This window comes from Dermacentor variabilis, chromosome 3, assembly GCF_050947875.1.
Source record: "Dermacentor variabilis isolate Ectoservices chromosome 3, ASM5094787v1, whole genome shotgun sequence".
NCBI lineage: Eukaryota > Metazoa > Arthropoda > Arachnida > Ixodida > Ixodidae > Dermacentor > Dermacentor variabilis.
This window is the reverse complement of record NC_134570.1, coordinates 14,173,097-14,189,919: the sequence shown is the minus strand read 5'-3', so window position 1 is coordinate 14,189,919 and position 16,823 is coordinate 14,173,097. Positions and strand designations below refer to the sequence as shown.

The following is a 16,823-nucleotide window of genomic DNA, read 5'->3' as shown; positions in this document are numbered from 1 at the left end:
CTACGGGTGCGTGTGCACCGGCGAAGTCGGCGAACAATAAGCGCAAGCACATCGACGGAACTTGCTGCTGCAGAGCCGCGTCTCGACACATAGGAATCGGCCGGCTGCAGTCACACACACACACACACACACACACACACACACACACACACACACACACACACACACACACACACACACACACACACACACACACACACACACACACGCACACGCACACGCACACACACACACACACACACACACACACGCACACGCACACACACGCACACGCACACGCACACACGCACGCATCTGTCGGCCGAAGTGTGGGAAATGTCAAGCGACTCCTTTCGTGGTAAATAAGGAATTCCTTTTGCTCAACGTGTTTCGCCGGCGCTCTTGCGAGCGGTACAGAGTCCGATTTTTACAACGAAGTGACCTGTAAAACAAAGGCTTTCGGAAGTCAGAAATGCTTCGTTATAAAAACGTTCGATGCATACGTAAGTATATGCTGACTGCAGAAGCACCTTGTAGGCAACCATTCATCTGCGCAACAAAATAAAGAGATAGCAGAATAGAAGACAAATTACCCGATAGAGACAGCACAGTCTCACTATAATTCAGAGATGTTAGCCTGCCTCATCGCCGGGCAGGTGCTGGGTGATAATTATGGTACACACAGTAATCGCCATAAGCACACGAACACCGCATACACAATAGAGCTGTTTACAAAGCTTTGTTGACGCTTGCGGACCTCGTGAGCAGTGCTTTCGCGTATACGTGTGTAGGTGCTGTATCCACGTGGACAAGATCTGCTCCAAAGTGGAGCAGAGGTGGACGGCCGGGTAAAGCCACAGCGTGTTTACGTGCTGCATAATTAAATCGGAGCAGAACGCCCCGTGTAGAACGGCTCGGAAAGCAGTGCTAAAATGCACGGGGACAAAGACACATATAGTACAGACGACAAGGCGAAGACACTCGGTGTCTTTGTCCCTGTGTTCTCGAGCGCCGCTTTCCTAACCGTTCGATCACGAACAAACTCGTCCAAATCAAAGTTCTGCCTGGTGCAGGCCGCGAGAACTAAACGTGCATCACCTAAACACTCGGAGGAATCGATTCAGGAAGCAATCAAGCGCGTGCACATTTAGTGCGATGGAAAGTAAGGAGCCGAGAAACACGTAAGGGGGCGCATCAACTGCAGATCCTCACGATGGACGCGCGTTCGCTTTCAAAAACAGGAGAGCCTGTGACGTTGTGTCGATGCGAGAAAAAAGGAAAATTGTTCGGTCGTGCCTTCGCTCGTGCATATCGCGCGTCTACAGGTGGATATCGCGGCAGCATTAAAGGCTGGACGGTGGGCCCAGGGAAAGTGGGTGCGGCAGTCGGGCCTAAAGGGTGATTTCGAAGAGGCTGAGAAATGGGGGAGCTCACACTGAAACGCGTCTCCCGAGTCGGGAGGCGATGTACGGAAAAAAACGGAGCCTCGAACGGAGAACGTGCCATTGAGGCGGAAGTAAATGGCCCCGACGTTCTCCCCTCTTCACCTGCGATGGCGGCGCGAACGGCAGGCGAAGCGCGTAAATTCGCTCCGCGTTGACAGGTATACCGCGCGATAAGCTCGCCGAGAGTGCTTGGCGAGGGTGTTGCAAAAAATGGAGGCCCACCGGCTTGAGGGACTGAGCGAGGGGCGAGCTGGTAGTTTATACTGTAAGGGGGAAAGCGAGAGTCCTGGAAGATGAATACGATCTCTCTTTTATTTAGCCTTATTTTTTTTTCATTATATGTGCGGATTTTTGGCGCGGTCGCAGGGAAGACGCGTGCTCGACGAGCTCCTTCTGCCTGTGGCGCCGAGATTACGCGAGCAGCCTCGAGTGCGTCGCCACTCGATTCCGAAATGGTGCCCGAATGACTTCGCGACCTAGCGCGCCAAAGGAGGCGATAGTGTTTGCTTCACGTCAGCTGCTGGACCGACGCTGTCATGACTTGTGTAGCTGTTGGGAGGTGCAACACTCGCGCATGGGTTCACGTGTCAGCATCTCAACGAAGAATGCGATGCTAGGATCGTGAATCTGCCTTTTCTGCCCGCTTGTCAACTTGCTGGCGAAATCCGCTTCAGAAAAAAGCGCGCGCGCTCTCTCTCTCGGCCGTTTCCGTGGTGATGGGACTTTCGCTGCCGACAGAAAGGCGCCCATTCAGTTCGCGCCTGCTATGGCGCAGTGCCGACCACTGTGTGGAGTTCCTGCGACATGACGCTGGTGCTTCGCATCCAGCGTCATGATTTATATAGCGACCCTCCTGTCACGACGCTTACCTGTTCAACGATTCCCCGCGTCAGTGCCTTCCTGAGGTACGTATGATCCGATGTCGTGTTAGCAGGTGGGAAGGTGCGCAGTGCTGCACCAAAAACACTTCAGATTTGTGCACCTACGACGAACCTTTCCCTCTATAACCGTTTTGGTTTGTCTATCAAGCGCATGCTGTGCTCTCGACCGCTTTCCACACACGCGCGCGCGCCCACGCGCGCGCACGCACGCACGCACGCACGCACGCACGCACGCACGCACGCACGCACGCACGCACGCACGCACGCACGCACGCACGCACGCACGCACGCACACACACACACACACACACACACACACACACACACACACACACACACACACACACACACACACACACACACACACACGTTATTTTCTTGCCTAACTTCGAATATGGCGTCTGCTGTCGCTTGGTTAAAAGCCAGTCACCTTCATCCTCGTCTTAGGCGCTGCCTTGCGCGTAGCCTAGGAGCAGTGTCCACGATGACATACATAGTACTAACATCTCCTAGATGAGGCGACCACAGCTGAAGCCAGAACCAACGTTGACCACTCCGAAGCTTCCACCAAAGTAACGACTTTGGGGTCTTCGATCCCACCGCTGCCACTATAACATTACGACGCTAGAGCCTTGAATTCCGTCCGACGTGAACGCGCGGTAGGTGGCCAAGGGAGACTCTGGCCATAGGCTCTTGAGTCGAGAGGCCAGACGGTGACGAGGACGCATCTCTGCTAAACTTAATTTATTATAATCGTAAAAGTAAGAAATCAGAGTGTCTAAGAAATGGTGGGGCCGTTTATCATACAGGGCGATTATTTTTTTGTTTTATTGAATTTTTATAAATCTCCTGTGGCAGATAGCATAATTTTTGTCCTTGAGCTGTATTATTCGAAGAGGCAGACATTACTGGCACGAGAAATCGAAACACATGTTCAATTATTAATAAAAAAGAACTAATTAACGTTTTAATTAATTGCTTTACGGCACTTATTGCAATTTACGAGTTGTAGCCGGTGAGCTTCCAAGACGTATCTACTTGAAATGAATTTGCAGGATGCCACCAGTTTCGAGATATTAATTCCCAAAGCGTGTAACGAAATACATGGTCGTTCCAGTTACTTTCGTGCTTCAATGCATAAAAGCGCGTTTTGATAAAAAAAGCAAGTGGCACAACAATGCATTTTTTCGGCAAGTTTGATGGCGCATATCTCCAGACTGGAGTTAATCTGTAAATCCATTTCAAGTGGACACGCCTTGCAAACTCACCGGCTACAACTAGTAAATTGCAATATTTGCCGTGACGTAAGTAATTCTAAGAATAATTAGTGGATTTTTGTTAATTAGTCCAATATGTGTTTCGATTTCTCGTGCAAGTAATGTGCGCCTCTCTGAATATATAATACAGGTCAAGGACTGGAATTATGTTTTCTGCAACGGCCAATTTTCGAATATCCCATAAAACTTAAGAATGATCTCCCCTGTATATCCTACCATGCCTCCGAAATGTCCCTGTTCCCTAGACAGGGAACTCATAACATTACCGGGAGGCTTGTTGTTTCGGCTGCGCGTTCGACGGTGCGCGCCAGTGCCGCCGGCGCAGACTCGAAGCCGCCAACGTTCTCGAAGTGCCGGGGCTCCGCACAACTGGCTGCTGCAGGCGTGGCCCACAACCTTAAGCACTTGACAGAGTTCGCCATAACTGTCGAGGCGGCGAAAGCACTTCGCATTGCTGATGTCGTCAAAGAACACCTGCAGCGAGGGACGCACTCCAGACGAGTCCCCACAAACGTGCATCACGCGCCACAGACGTTGTCATTGGGTCGAGTCGTAGCAACAGCCTCGCAGTGCGGAGCTCATATTGATTCGAGTCGTGCGGTGCTGTTCTCAGTATCGCGCTCCATTTTCGGGGCTGAGCCTCACCTGTATGATGTTGACGGAGGAGTTTTTGTCGTCAGGTCCGACCCACTGCTCGACGATGACCCCTTGGTCGAAGCGCCCGCGCAGGTCTCCCAGTAGCCGTTCGACGCCCCACGGAGGCGCCGTCCAGTTGGGCTCGGTCACGGGCCACCCGCCCAGGCTACGGAGTACCACACGCAGGGGCTGGTCGCCAATCTCCTCGATCACGTCTGCGACACAGCACGAAGCACACACCACCCGCTTCACTTCACGCAGATAAATGACATTAAACGGAGGCCGTGTAATCTCACTGCTGCCTATCGTCGTCATCGCTCCTCACACCCATCGTTTTCTCCTCTTTCCTGTGAGAAGACTAGCAGGCTAGTGGACTACTCAGGCCGACCTGTCTGCGTTTCCTCTAATAAATTATCTTGTCACTTCCTCTTTGATGATCCCTTATTTGTGGCTTTTTGTTTTGCTTCCGATCCAACACAAGTGTGACGGTAGCTGAACTGTCGTCGTCGCATCCTGTCCACTCTCTAAAAGCTCCGCCGTCACTCAGCCTGTCTGACATAACTACGCAAACAATGCAATGTACGTACTGAATTTCTCATGTGCTGCATTGAATGAAGGATCTCAAACTGGCACTTAGCATGGCAAATCAATACAGTAGCTATCATTAGATAAACCGTGCAGGATATGCTCGGATTAATTTTCAATATCAAGGAGCACCGTTTCTCCACAACCACTCCGGCGAGCACGTCGGTTCTTCAGTGTAACAGCTAGAGATTATTTATTTGAGAAAAGGCGGAGAAATAGGCTTCAGACAGAACTCGTCTAGCCTGTGGCTCGCCAGTCAGTCCACCACGGAGTACCAAAAGTGATTCGATGACGACGTGAAACCCTGCTCTTTGCGTCTTTTGAGTTTTACTTTATTGGCTTTGAATCGGTTGACAAAAACATTACGCAAGAAAATCTGCCACAGTCACATGTGCACATTTCTGCTACTCAGGCCTGTATATAACAGCTTGTAAGGATGGCTTCTGCCAAATGCTTGCTGTCATGAAAAAAAAAAAGCAAGATCCCTCTTTACAAAGCGTGTAACGAAAAGAGTTTAGGCTCCGAGGTTATGCGATTGCTGCCATCAACTAGCGCCTGCAAGCAACACATGTCAGTTTTGTTAATAGAGAGTTTTAGTTTAGGGGACGCAAGCGGCTTCCGCCCGCAAGAACTAGGAGCGACGGTACTGCGCATGCGCAGCGCCGTCGCCCCTAGTTCTTGCGTACGCAAGCCGCTTGCGTCCCCTAAACTAAACCTCTCTTATATATACACAATGTTTATTCTGCGGGAAAGACGCGTTTTAGAACCTCCAATGGCACAAGCGCTTATGTTCGCACATGGGCATGAGTTGCTACGAATGATATAACTTTTCACGTAAAGATTGTCGTAAGATACAACCACCGGACTTCGGCGCTTCGCCCGAAGTCTGGTGGTTGTACCTGACGACAATCTTTACGTGCAAAACATGCGAATTCATAATTTTTTGAACTGTTTCTTTTTTACCTGTCCCTCTTTGCACGCTGAATCTATTTGCATGTTCTTTGAGGAGTAAGAGAGAGAGATAGAGAGAGAGAGAGAGAGAGAGAAACAACTTTATTTAGTCGCCTGCAGACCGACACCATGACCACGGTGGAAGAATAAACTTCCACCGTGACCATGAATAAATGGCGCCGCGACGCGGGCCCTGACGTCTTCTCAGCGGGTGGGCTCTACTCCAGCGCGTATTACTCCTGCAGTCGGTCGCCCTGAGGGGCAACGTTCCGTCGGTTTCGCTCGGCCTTTGTCTGTCAAGAGCCGCCGAGACCTGCTGGACGGCCCAGGTTTGGCTTTCGTGGTAGTAGCATTCCGCCGCGAGTCGCGGTGGAATCGTTGTACTTGTCGAAGCTTCGTCGGGGAACTTGGTGCAATCCCATAGGATGTGCGTCAGGGTGGGCCTCTCCCGCTGGCACACGCGGTACACACCACTCACATATACTTTCGGGTACAGATGATTTATTAACACTGGGGTGGGTAAGGAACCAGTTTGCAATTGTCTGAACAGCACCGCCTCCGCTCGGCTCAGCCCCCGGTGCGGGGGTGGGAAAGTCCTTCGAGCCAGGCGGTGAAACTGTGTGAGTTTGTTGAACGTCGTCATGCGGTCCTTGGCGCTACACCACGTTGGACGGCCGGTTGCAGCGGCGCCGCTGGTTAGCGCTCGCGCCACTGCGTGTGCCGTCTCGTTGTGGTTACCGTGCTTCTCCGACGCGTCGTTGCCCGCGTGCGCCGCGAACCACTTGATTTTAACGTGCCTATTCTCTCGTTGCAGGTCAGCCGAGCGCAGAACGCGCACAGCCTCACCACACACTTTGCCCTTGGCATAATTCCGCACTGCACTTCACGAATCACACAACAACGTCTGGCACCTCCACTGCCAATCTTTTTTTTAACAGGTAAAGAGGCGCCGATGGTCAACTCTGTATAACTCGTCATTAGCTACCGTGATGTCCGCACCAACATAAATGCATGGCGGCAACAGAGATTATTATGTATAAATAGGAAAAATACATTTATTTATTTATTTATTTATTTATTTATTTATTTATTTATTTATTTATTTATTTATTTATTTATTTATTCTACATACTCTCAAGGCCTAGTAGGCACAACAGAAAGCAGTGGTGAAAATATACAATATTTGCAGTACCGGATAACAATAGAAAATCAAACGCACTTTGAACGGCGATCTTGAAGTTAGTGGTGTCACGAATTGAGACAGTGGAGGCGGGGAGGCGCTTCCATTCATTGGAAGATGTTTATTCACTGGTTATACACTGGTTAAACATAGAGACGCGCTGTTGGCTGGCCAGCATGTCGCGCGTATATTCGGCCGAACAGTTCCCCTTATTCCGTTGATGTTTCTAAATAGTCCGTCACATTGTTTGTATTCTACAAGACACTTCTTACACAAGCTTTGGTCTGAGCACCTCCCTCCCTCTCTCGTTTCATTTCCGTAACAACTTTAGCAACAACAACAACGACACAACGCTCCTGCTTTGTGTCCTAGTTGTGTTCCACAAAGCCCACGTCGCTATTTTCAACACAAGTTCCTGAAAAAGTGGCTTAATTTCAGCGTCCTAGTGCATTTCGGTTAGCGTGCAAAATGAATTCACCTTAGCGTGGAAGCTTGGGCTTGTTGTTGATTCATTGGGAAAAGGATACAGCGCAGAAAAGACAGGAACACGAGAGAGCGACAAGCACACAGCGCTGACTTACAACAGTTTATTCGCGAAGCCATGAAGGAATAAATATATAGGGTGCTACTATGCGCAATATGCGAATGATCGGCAAAAAACGTGCAGCATCATTTGCAATGCTGCTAATGAGAGCCACGTGCCTACAGAGCAAATGGAATGCTTGTCATTCAAACACTGTCAAGATATGCCATTTCCCGAGATGAAAGGGCAATCGAAGGAGAACTGACGCACGGGCGATCAAACTTCCTAATGAAATCTGCCACAATGATTTCACGTGTCAGCTGTGAACTATGCTTAGCCAGCACTTCGCTTTCTTCCAAGTAGGGCTTACACCCGTGGTCGCGGCAGTGAATGCCTAGATGGCCCTGTACCGTGTTGTACACATTGTTACGGTGCTCCCTGAGACTGAAGACGGTATAGGGAAACGCACTGGTGTTACGGCGTTTTTTTTTTTTCGCCCCGGAAAAACTAGGAAAGCTTTGCAAGATTGCTTCACAAGCCAGGCGTGGCCGTTGTACTGTGAAACACAGGAAGGGTTTTGTGCCCTGGCATCACTGGCGTGGTGTATGTTATTCCTCTATCTTGTGGAAAAAAAGTACGCGGGAAAGACAGGAAGGCGCTGTGTGCGTGCCGCTCTCTCGCGTCCCTGTCCTTTTTGAGGCTGTGTCCTTTTTCCAATGAATTCACCGAAACTTTTCACCTCCCCCCCATAAAAATAAAGATGAAGTTACAATATGACGTTACAGAGAGGAAAAAGAAAAGAAAACCACATGAAGACAATAGTCGTTTCATGCCTTACTCAGTTTCATGCATGAGTTGTAAAGTGTCTTTGCCTTGATGGTGGCACTGTTGTCATACGGGTTCGGCGGCTCCTCGAGCAAATCTGCAGAAACAACGGGAAGCATTCTCTGTCAGCTGAAGACCGACGCGTTCCTGTTGAGGAAATCGCCAGTCTGAGATGTTTTCGTGGTCTGACGGCTTACTGAACTACCATTGAAGGACGGCGTGCTGCTCAGCTTTGCGTAAGAAATGTTAGGCTAATTAATGAACAGCAGAAAAAAAACACCCAGGAACCAAAACTAACAACGACACAGATTGTAAAACGTGCTGTCTTTTCTTATCAAACAGTTTGAGTAAAGATGCTTTATAATAGATAGAAACAAGACCGCTTTGAACATTAGTTTAAGGCGGTGTCATTATTGGAGGTCATGAAGGTCATGAAGGTCAAGGAAGCGGATTATCTATCGCATTTGCACTGAACTCTCAAGCGCAAAGGGACTAATAGGAGCTAGTCTTCAGTACACAGTTCATGAAAATGAAGCGAAACGAGTTCTTGGCGGCGCAAGAAACTTTGAAGAACTTAATTGCGTCCCGAGTGCTTGCGTGACTAGCGCAAGGAATCTTTTTTCTGATGAGCCAGCTTCCAGTTTTCAGTGTCGGCTTTGTTTTTGCTCGATTTTCCTATCCTTTTATTGCGATATCATTTATATCGACAGTCGAGGCGCGCTCGAGCCTTGTCGGCGCCGATGCCACTGTTGTCGTGCCGTCCAGATATTGATGGCTCATGCACGGCCCATTAAAGGTTAAAGGGAGAGTCGCGCAGTGGTTTTGGTACCGGCTTGTGCACGTTTCAGAAAAAAAGTAACCGATTGCAATTACAATTAGTTCATTCATACGTGCGATAGATTACCGTGACCAATTACTGCCCTGCGAGGGTAGTTAAACTACGACCCGAAAGTAATATATTACATTTGCGTTACTTTACTACGAATATTTATTAATATTGCGCAAGTACAGTGCGACGAACTGGCCTGGTTCTTTCAGCGCGTCATCTGCAGCACTTGACACGTTATCTTCGCGAACAATTGGTTTTTCAAAGTATTTGGCGATCATCTTCCCTCATTTTCTTGTGAAAGCATCAGCATCCCCACTGAAAACTGGCTCCATAAGCATGCAGGAGGGAAAGGCGGAGTTGTAACGTACGAACACATTGCGCATAAGGTTATGGTTACTCACTCAACTTGAGCCAGTAGTCGAAAAAAGAACTCGTGCTACCTTTACGTGCGTCCGAAGGTATACGCAACGTGTAATGCGGGGAAGCATCTGGCGACAACAGAAAAGACAGAGCTCGCTAAACCCCCGATGTGGTGGCACTCGTTGCCGCCCATCGCGAGGCTGCACAGCGACGCGGCGCAAGTGCTGCCTGCACCCGGCGGCCTCCGGTCTGCGCACACACGAGGCTGCTGCGTTGCACTGGCGTTCTGCGGTAAGTTGCCGAGCGCTCGAAATTGCGTCTCTTGTTGCAGCTTGTCTCGTCAACAACGAAATTGGTTAAAGCGATAGATTGCTTCAAAAAAATACGGCAGTGGCTTAGCTCGGCTATGCCAGGATATACGTAGCGAAAGCTAAGACATAGCATGGTTAGCCATGGTTAACGTTAGTCTGGTTGTCCATAGCTATGTTACGGCGTTTAGCCAGTCGTTCGTCGCGCTGTTCGTCTGTTTCCTGGGCGATTAGTTTCCTCTACATCTCGTTCCGATACCAATTCCAGGCCCCCTCCTGCTTATCAGAATTGTCGCCGTCCATACTGCCGCCTCAACTGTGTTTGCGGCGCACACGAGCTCTCCTTTTCAATCCTCCGACATGTTATCAGGCATGCGACGCAGCTGCCGAAGCGAGCGGACGCAAGCGCAACGACGAGGAACGCGGTGTAACGTCATACCAAACGGCGGAAGCGGAAAGGCGCGGCGCTGCGCAGCGGCGGAACACTCGGTGCTACTATAGTGGCGCATGGCATTAGTGACTAGGGAGCGAGAGAGAGAAATATCCGCGGCGAGGCGCACATTGTGACGTCATGTGCCTCCTCGGAGCACCGCCACGACGAAATCGCAAGTTCGCGGCCAGTAAAGTTTTCGCTTTAAAATAAAGAAATGATGGAGTTACACTGAGCGTTACCCAGCGAAAAAAGTAATCGACCAACTATAGAACTGCCAAAACATCTAATTGAATACAAGTAATTCATTACGTTTGTTACGTACGAGCTTAGCTTGGCGAAGCCCCGCGGATGCACCGTGACGCTCTGTCGGCCAGCGTTCTCGCTGCTGGCATGAGCGGCTGTGCGCGCGGCACATACACAGCGGTGAGCACAAGCGGAACGGAGTTTAATCCTTTCACTGGGCGCCGACAAACGCCCATGATTTTCCACCGGCGTCCCTGCACAATCTAGGTACGACGCCTGTGACTTCACTGCCGGTGTTTGCGGCATCTGCCAGAGGACGCTGTTTCTGGTGCGTAGCTGCACTTGGCCGGCTCGCGTGCTGCGCCGCCACCGGCGCCAGCACGTCGCCTCCTCCACGCATTGTGAGAACACCGTGCGAGAAGTTCAAGCGTAATGCTAAACCTCGCTATCGCTTTCGACAGAAAGGCGCCTTCGCTATTTTTGGGCCCCGGTACCACTAAAATAAAAGCGACCTTAATGTCGCACTGATGGTGCTTTTTCGTGCAACGGGGACTAAATGTTCCCGTTTGTGTTTTTATGAAATCAAGAGAAAAAGAAAAGAGCAGAGCAGGTGCAACAATAATCACAGTTTTTGCCCTTGCACTATTTGTCAGGACGAGTACAAGCTTCAGGTATAGATTTACTAACATGCGAACAGTTAACAATGAATTAGCTATCTCATTTTCGTCAAATTAGTACTATGTATGCTTACAGTACAGAATTTAAGGCGATCATCGTAAAGGCAATGTTTTTCCGCTAAATTATTGAGGCTACTTTCTTTATTGAATTACTAAATTACTAAAAGCTAAATTTTTCTGAGGCTCTCTGAAGAATCTGTGCTTCGTTACGTTCTTCAAGAAAGTTCGCACTTCAGACGCTTTGTAGCGCCCACGGACGCGTAGTGCAATCTTCTGCAGCTACGGTCACGTGCGTGGTGCCGTGCCCATTTCTCACGGATACTGAATTTGGCCACGTCTCGAAGAGCAAGAAGCGATGGAATGCAAGACACGGCGGAGGGGAGAGAGATCGTGAGAGACCTTTGAGTATGATCTGCAGCTCGTCGGAGAGCACCTCGAAGGTGGAGATGCTGGGCCGGTCCTCTGGAATCTGGTGCCGCTTGTTCCACGAGCCGCATGCGTACTGGAAGAAGTCTGAGCACGGGTCTGCGCTCTGATCCATGCCGTTCAGCAGGGACGACGCTGCGATGGAAAGGGAAACCGAGTAAGAGAGAGGGAGACAACACGGAGGAAGCTTTGTACCAGGGTAGAGGCTTGGCCGAGTTGGACGTGGTTCCTAACGGCGGTTTCTGCGTGGCGCACGAAATTAGGTAAAGAAGTACAGAGAGGAGTAAAGAGCGCTAACTTCCTACTGCTGATCTTTATTTGCGGACGAGCACAATATATATGCGCTGCAAACGGGAAAGCACACAGAAAAGGGGGAATACGCAGAGCCAGCACATCGTTGATGAGTCGGATCACTTCATGTGCCCGCGACTGCCCTGCGCTCGGCCAAGTAATCTCGTTCAGGTCGTGACAGATGAATGGAAGGGGTGCTTACGCTGCGGTCACCTAGATCGTGAGCGTACTCGGCTTGTATTATTCCTCGGGTTAGCTGCGACCTATGCCATGCCAATACCACGCACTGATGAAGGAGTGGGGGGGGGGGGGGGAGGTTGCACTTGCAATCCCGGCAGTGAATGCCGAGATGCCCGCACTCGTCTCTGTCCTTTTTTTCCTACTTTCGTGCACTGCGCAAACACCAGCGTTATGAAATTTTGCACCTCGGGGGCCAGCTCCGATGCCGCCTATATTATGTAATAGTAAAAACGCTCAGTCCCCAGCAGCTGCGAAGCAACTGACCACGGCGGCGGTCAGACCTGCAACGCAGCAGAGGGTGCTAAGGATCCCTGGTTCCGGACAGGCCGCCATTGGAATCAGAACCTTACAACGTTTAACGCTAGAACGTCATCTAGTGAGGCAAATCTAGCAGTGCTATTGGAGGAACTATAGAGGGCAGTAAATGGGATATAATAGGTCTTAGTGAAGTTAGGAGGACGAAAGAAGCATATATAGTGCTGAAAAGCGGGCACGTCCTGTGCTACCAGGGCTTAGCGGAGAGACGAGAACTAGGAGTCGGATTTCTGATTATTAAGGATATAGCTGGTAACATACAGGAATTCTATAGCATTAACGAAACGGTGACAGGTCTTGTTGTAAAACTTAATAAGAAGTACAAATTGAAGGTCCTACAGGTCTACGCTTCAACATCCAGTCATGATGACCATGAAGTCGAAAGCTTCTATGAAGACGTGCAATCGGCGATGGGTAAAGTCAAAACAAAATACACTATACTGATGGGCGTCTTCAATGCAAGGGTAGGCACAAGTGGGCGAATATGGCATAGGCTCTCGGAATTGCAGGGGAGAGTTATTAGTAGAGTTTGCAGAACAGAATAATATGCGTATAATGAATACCTTCTTCCGCAAGCGGGATAGCCGAGAGTGGACGTGGAGGAGCCCGAATGGCGAGACTAGAAATGAAATAGACGTTATAGTCTGCGCGAACCCTGGCATCATACAAGATGTGGACGTGCTCGGCAAGGTGCGCTGCAGTGACCATAGGATGGTAACAATTCGAATTAGCCTAGACTTGAGGAGGGAACGGAAAAAAACTGGTACATAAGAAACCGATCAATGAGTTAGCGGTAAGAGGGAAAATAGAGGAATTCCGCATCAAGCTACAGAACCGGTATTCGGTCTTAAATCAGGAAGATGACCTTAGTGTTGAAGATATGAACGACAATCTTATAGGCATCATTAAGGAATGTGCAATAGAAGTCGGTGGTAACTCCGTGAGACAGGATACCAGTAAGCTATCGCAGGAGACGAAAGATCTGATCAAGAAACGCCAATGTATGAAAGCCTCTAACCCTACAGCTAGAATAGAACTGGCAGAACTTTCCAAGTTAATCAACAAGCGTAAGACAGCTGGCATAAGGAACTATAAGATGGATAGAATTGAACATGCTCTCAGGAAAGGAGGAAGCCTAAAAGCAGTGAAGAAACTAGGAATAGGCAAGAATCAGATGTATGCGTTAAGAGACAAAGCCGGCAATATCATTACTAATAAGGATCGTTCAAGTGCTGAGGAGTTCCATAAAGATTTATACAGTACCAGTGGCGCCCACGACGATAATGGAAGAGAGAATAGTCTAGAGGAACTTGAAATCCCAGAAGTAACGCCGGAAGAAGTAAAGAAAACCTTGGGAGCTATGCAAAGGGGGAAGGCAGCTTGGGAAGGATGAGGTAACAGGAGATTTGTTGAAGGATGGTGGGCACATTGTTCAAGAAAAACTGGTCACCCTGTATACGCAATGCCTGATGACTTCTAGCGTACCGGAATCTTGGAAGAATGCTAACATAATACTAATTCCTAAGAAAGGTGACACCAAAGACTTGAAAAATTACAGACCGATCAGCTTAGTGTCCGTTGCCTACAAAGTATTTACTAAGGTAATTGCAAATAGAATCAGGAACACCTTAGACTTCCGTCAAACAAAGGACCGGGCAGGATTCCGTAAATGCTACTCAACTATAGACCATATTCACACTATCAACCAAGTGATAGAGAAATGTGCGGAATATAACCAACCCTTATATATAGCTTTCATTGATTACGACAAAGCGTTTGATTCAGTCGATACCTCAGCAGTCATGGAGGCATTACGAAATAAGAGTGTAGACGAGCCGTACGTAAAATTACTGAAAGATATCCATAGCGGCTCCACAGCCACCGTAGTCCTCCATAAAGGAAACAGCAAAATCACAATAAAGAAAGGCGTCAGACAGGGAGATACGATCTCTCCAATGCTATTCACAGCGTGTTTGCAGGAGGTATTCAGAGACCTGGAATGGGAAGAATTGGGGATAAGAGTTAATGGAGAATACCTTAGTTACTTGCGTTTCGCTGATGATATTGCCTTGCTTAGTAACTCAGGGGACCAACTGCAATGCATGCTCACTCACCTGGAGAGGCAATGCAGAAGGGTGGGTCTAAAAATTAATCTCCAGAAAACTAAAGTAATGTTTAACAATCTCGGAAGAGAACAGTAGTGTATGATAGGTAGCGAGGCACTGGAAGTGGTAAGGGAATACATCTACTTAGGACAGGCAGTGACGCAGATCCGGATCATGGGACTGAAATAATCAGAAGAATAAGAATGGGCTGGAGTGCCTTTGGCAGGCATTCTCAGATCATGAACAGCAAGTTGCCATTATCCTTCAAGAGAAAAGTGTATAGCAGTTGTGTCTTACCAGTACTCACGTACGGGGCAGAAACCTGGAGGCTTACGAAAAGGGTTCTACTCAAATTGAGGACGACGCAACGAGCTATGGAAAGAATAATGATGGGTGTAACGTTAAGGGATAAGAAAAGAGCAGATTGGGTGAGGGAACAAACGCGAGTTAATGACATCTTAGTTGAAATCAAGAAAAAAAATGGGCATGGGCAGGACATGTAATGAGGAGGGAAGATAACCGATGGTTATTAAGGGTTACGGACTGGATCCCAAGGGAAGGGAAGCATCGCAGGGGGCGGCAGAAAGTTAGGTGGGCGGATGAGATTAAAAAGTTTGCAGGGACAACGTGGCCACCATTAGTACATGACCGGGGTAGTTGGAGAAGTATGGGAGAGGCCTTTGCCCTGCAGTGGGCGTAACCGGGCTGATGATGATGATGATGACGATGAAAAACGCAGGACATGTCTCGTAAGGCACCCACTGGACCGATTTGAATAAAGTTATCTGCACTTGAGAAAAAAAGTTAGGAAAAGAGAATTTATATTTAGGACCTCGTACTTTTTACTAGCATTGCCGAAAATCGATGTTTAAAAAATTCGAAGTGCGAAGTTTACAGATCCGTAACTCTGTGCAAAGAAAATATATCGAAGTTCTCCAAACTGCATCTGTTAGAACATTTAAAGGGGTGGAGACATCAAAATTTTCGTTCATGCGTTTGTTGATTCAAACGTTGCGTCATGCTTCAGGGAGCACGATACACACAGCGGGATTCATATATATCCGATAAATAATTTAATAATAGCATTATTATACCGAGCGATTTCGGTTTCGGTTTCTGGGCTCCGGGGGATGCTATGACGTCACAGAGGAGGAAACGCAACATGGCTTGGTCACGTGGCCCACGAAAAATAGTGACGTAAAACTATGCTGCGTCGTCTGCTCGCGCATACGCGTGCTCTGCCAGCAGAGGTCAACCAGTGGCGATTCGAAGTGCATGTCGCGATTATTATAATTATTGCGAAGAGCGACAACAACGGTAAGAAAATATTGCGGCTTGTGAGAGTCGGTGATTCATTCTGAAGCGCCGTAAGCTTTAGCTTTGAAGTGAACCGGAAAAGGCCTAGCGACGATATCGGCGGCGCCGAACGATCAGAGGCGGTGAAGCTGCCGTCGATGCCAGAGCGACCACTCCTCGGTCGCTGATTGGCCGCTTCGCCGTACGGCTGCCGCACAAATGGGTCCCGGGCCCGTCCTCTCTACGGCAAGGAAATCTCGCTGTTCGCGAGCAAAACCGCCGTCACACGGGAGCCCGCGAATTGCAAACGGCGTGCGGCGAGTTTCCGTGCCGGTAACGTGGACGGGCCGGTAACGTGGAAAGGCCAAGCGAAGGAGAGTCCGCTCCGAGCTGCCGAACTACGCGACTCTGCGAGGAGAGAAGCAGACAACGCGAACGCCGCATATCCTGGTCCCTTTCGGAGTCGGCCGGCTAGTACACTCAAACGTGTAAAGGCCCGTCCGCAGGGCAACTCGCCGCACGCAGTTTGCCGTTCGCGGGCCGGCGTGCGGCGTTCGTGTTGTCCACTTCTCTCCTCTTGTGTCCGTGTCTGCACGCCTTACCCCTTCTTTGCATTAAGAAAGGATTTCTATATGCCTGTAGCTCGGTCGTAGTGGAGGCTATGCTCGGTTGCTCGGCTCAGCAGGCTCCGTAATCGGCATTTCATCGCTACTTATCATACGTCACGTTTTTGTGCTGGTGTGCTATGACGTCAATATTTTCGTTCCTCCTCTGTGACGTAGTAACTGCCGCGCTAGCGATGGGTCTCGACTACGAGAAGGAGTTTTTAATGACTCTTTGGAGCTCAATTAAAATTATTTTGAAATGTTTGCAGCGTCCAATACCTCGTTCTGGGTGTCCTCGCATACGGAAGTAGCCTACAACATGCTTTTTATAGCCTCAAAATTTGGTGTCTCAACCCCTTTAAATCGGACAAATTTGGTAGACTAGTTTACGTGAAATTGTTGAGATGCTTACG

General features: G+C 49.1%; 1 protein-coding gene across 1 annotated transcript in view; it reads right to left on the bottom strand.

Annotated features, from left to right (window-relative positions):
* LOC142575161 (neprilysin-1-like) overlaps positions 1-11,678 on the bottom strand; it is a 54,397-nt gene extending 42,719 nt beyond the window's left edge. Inside the window, exons 1-3 of the mRNA XM_075684235.1 lie at positions 11,532-11,678; positions 8,296-8,379; positions 4,228-4,433 (exon numbers count right to left, since the gene is read on the bottom strand). Of these exons, the coding sequence (XP_075540350.1) occupies positions 4,228-4,433; positions 8,296-8,379; positions 11,532-11,673 (432 nt within the window). The 5' untranslated portion in view covers positions 11,674-11,678. The remainder of the gene's footprint in view (positions 1-4,227; positions 4,434-8,295; positions 8,380-11,531) is intronic.
* Between the last annotated feature and the right edge of the window lie 5,145 nt (positions 11,679-16,823).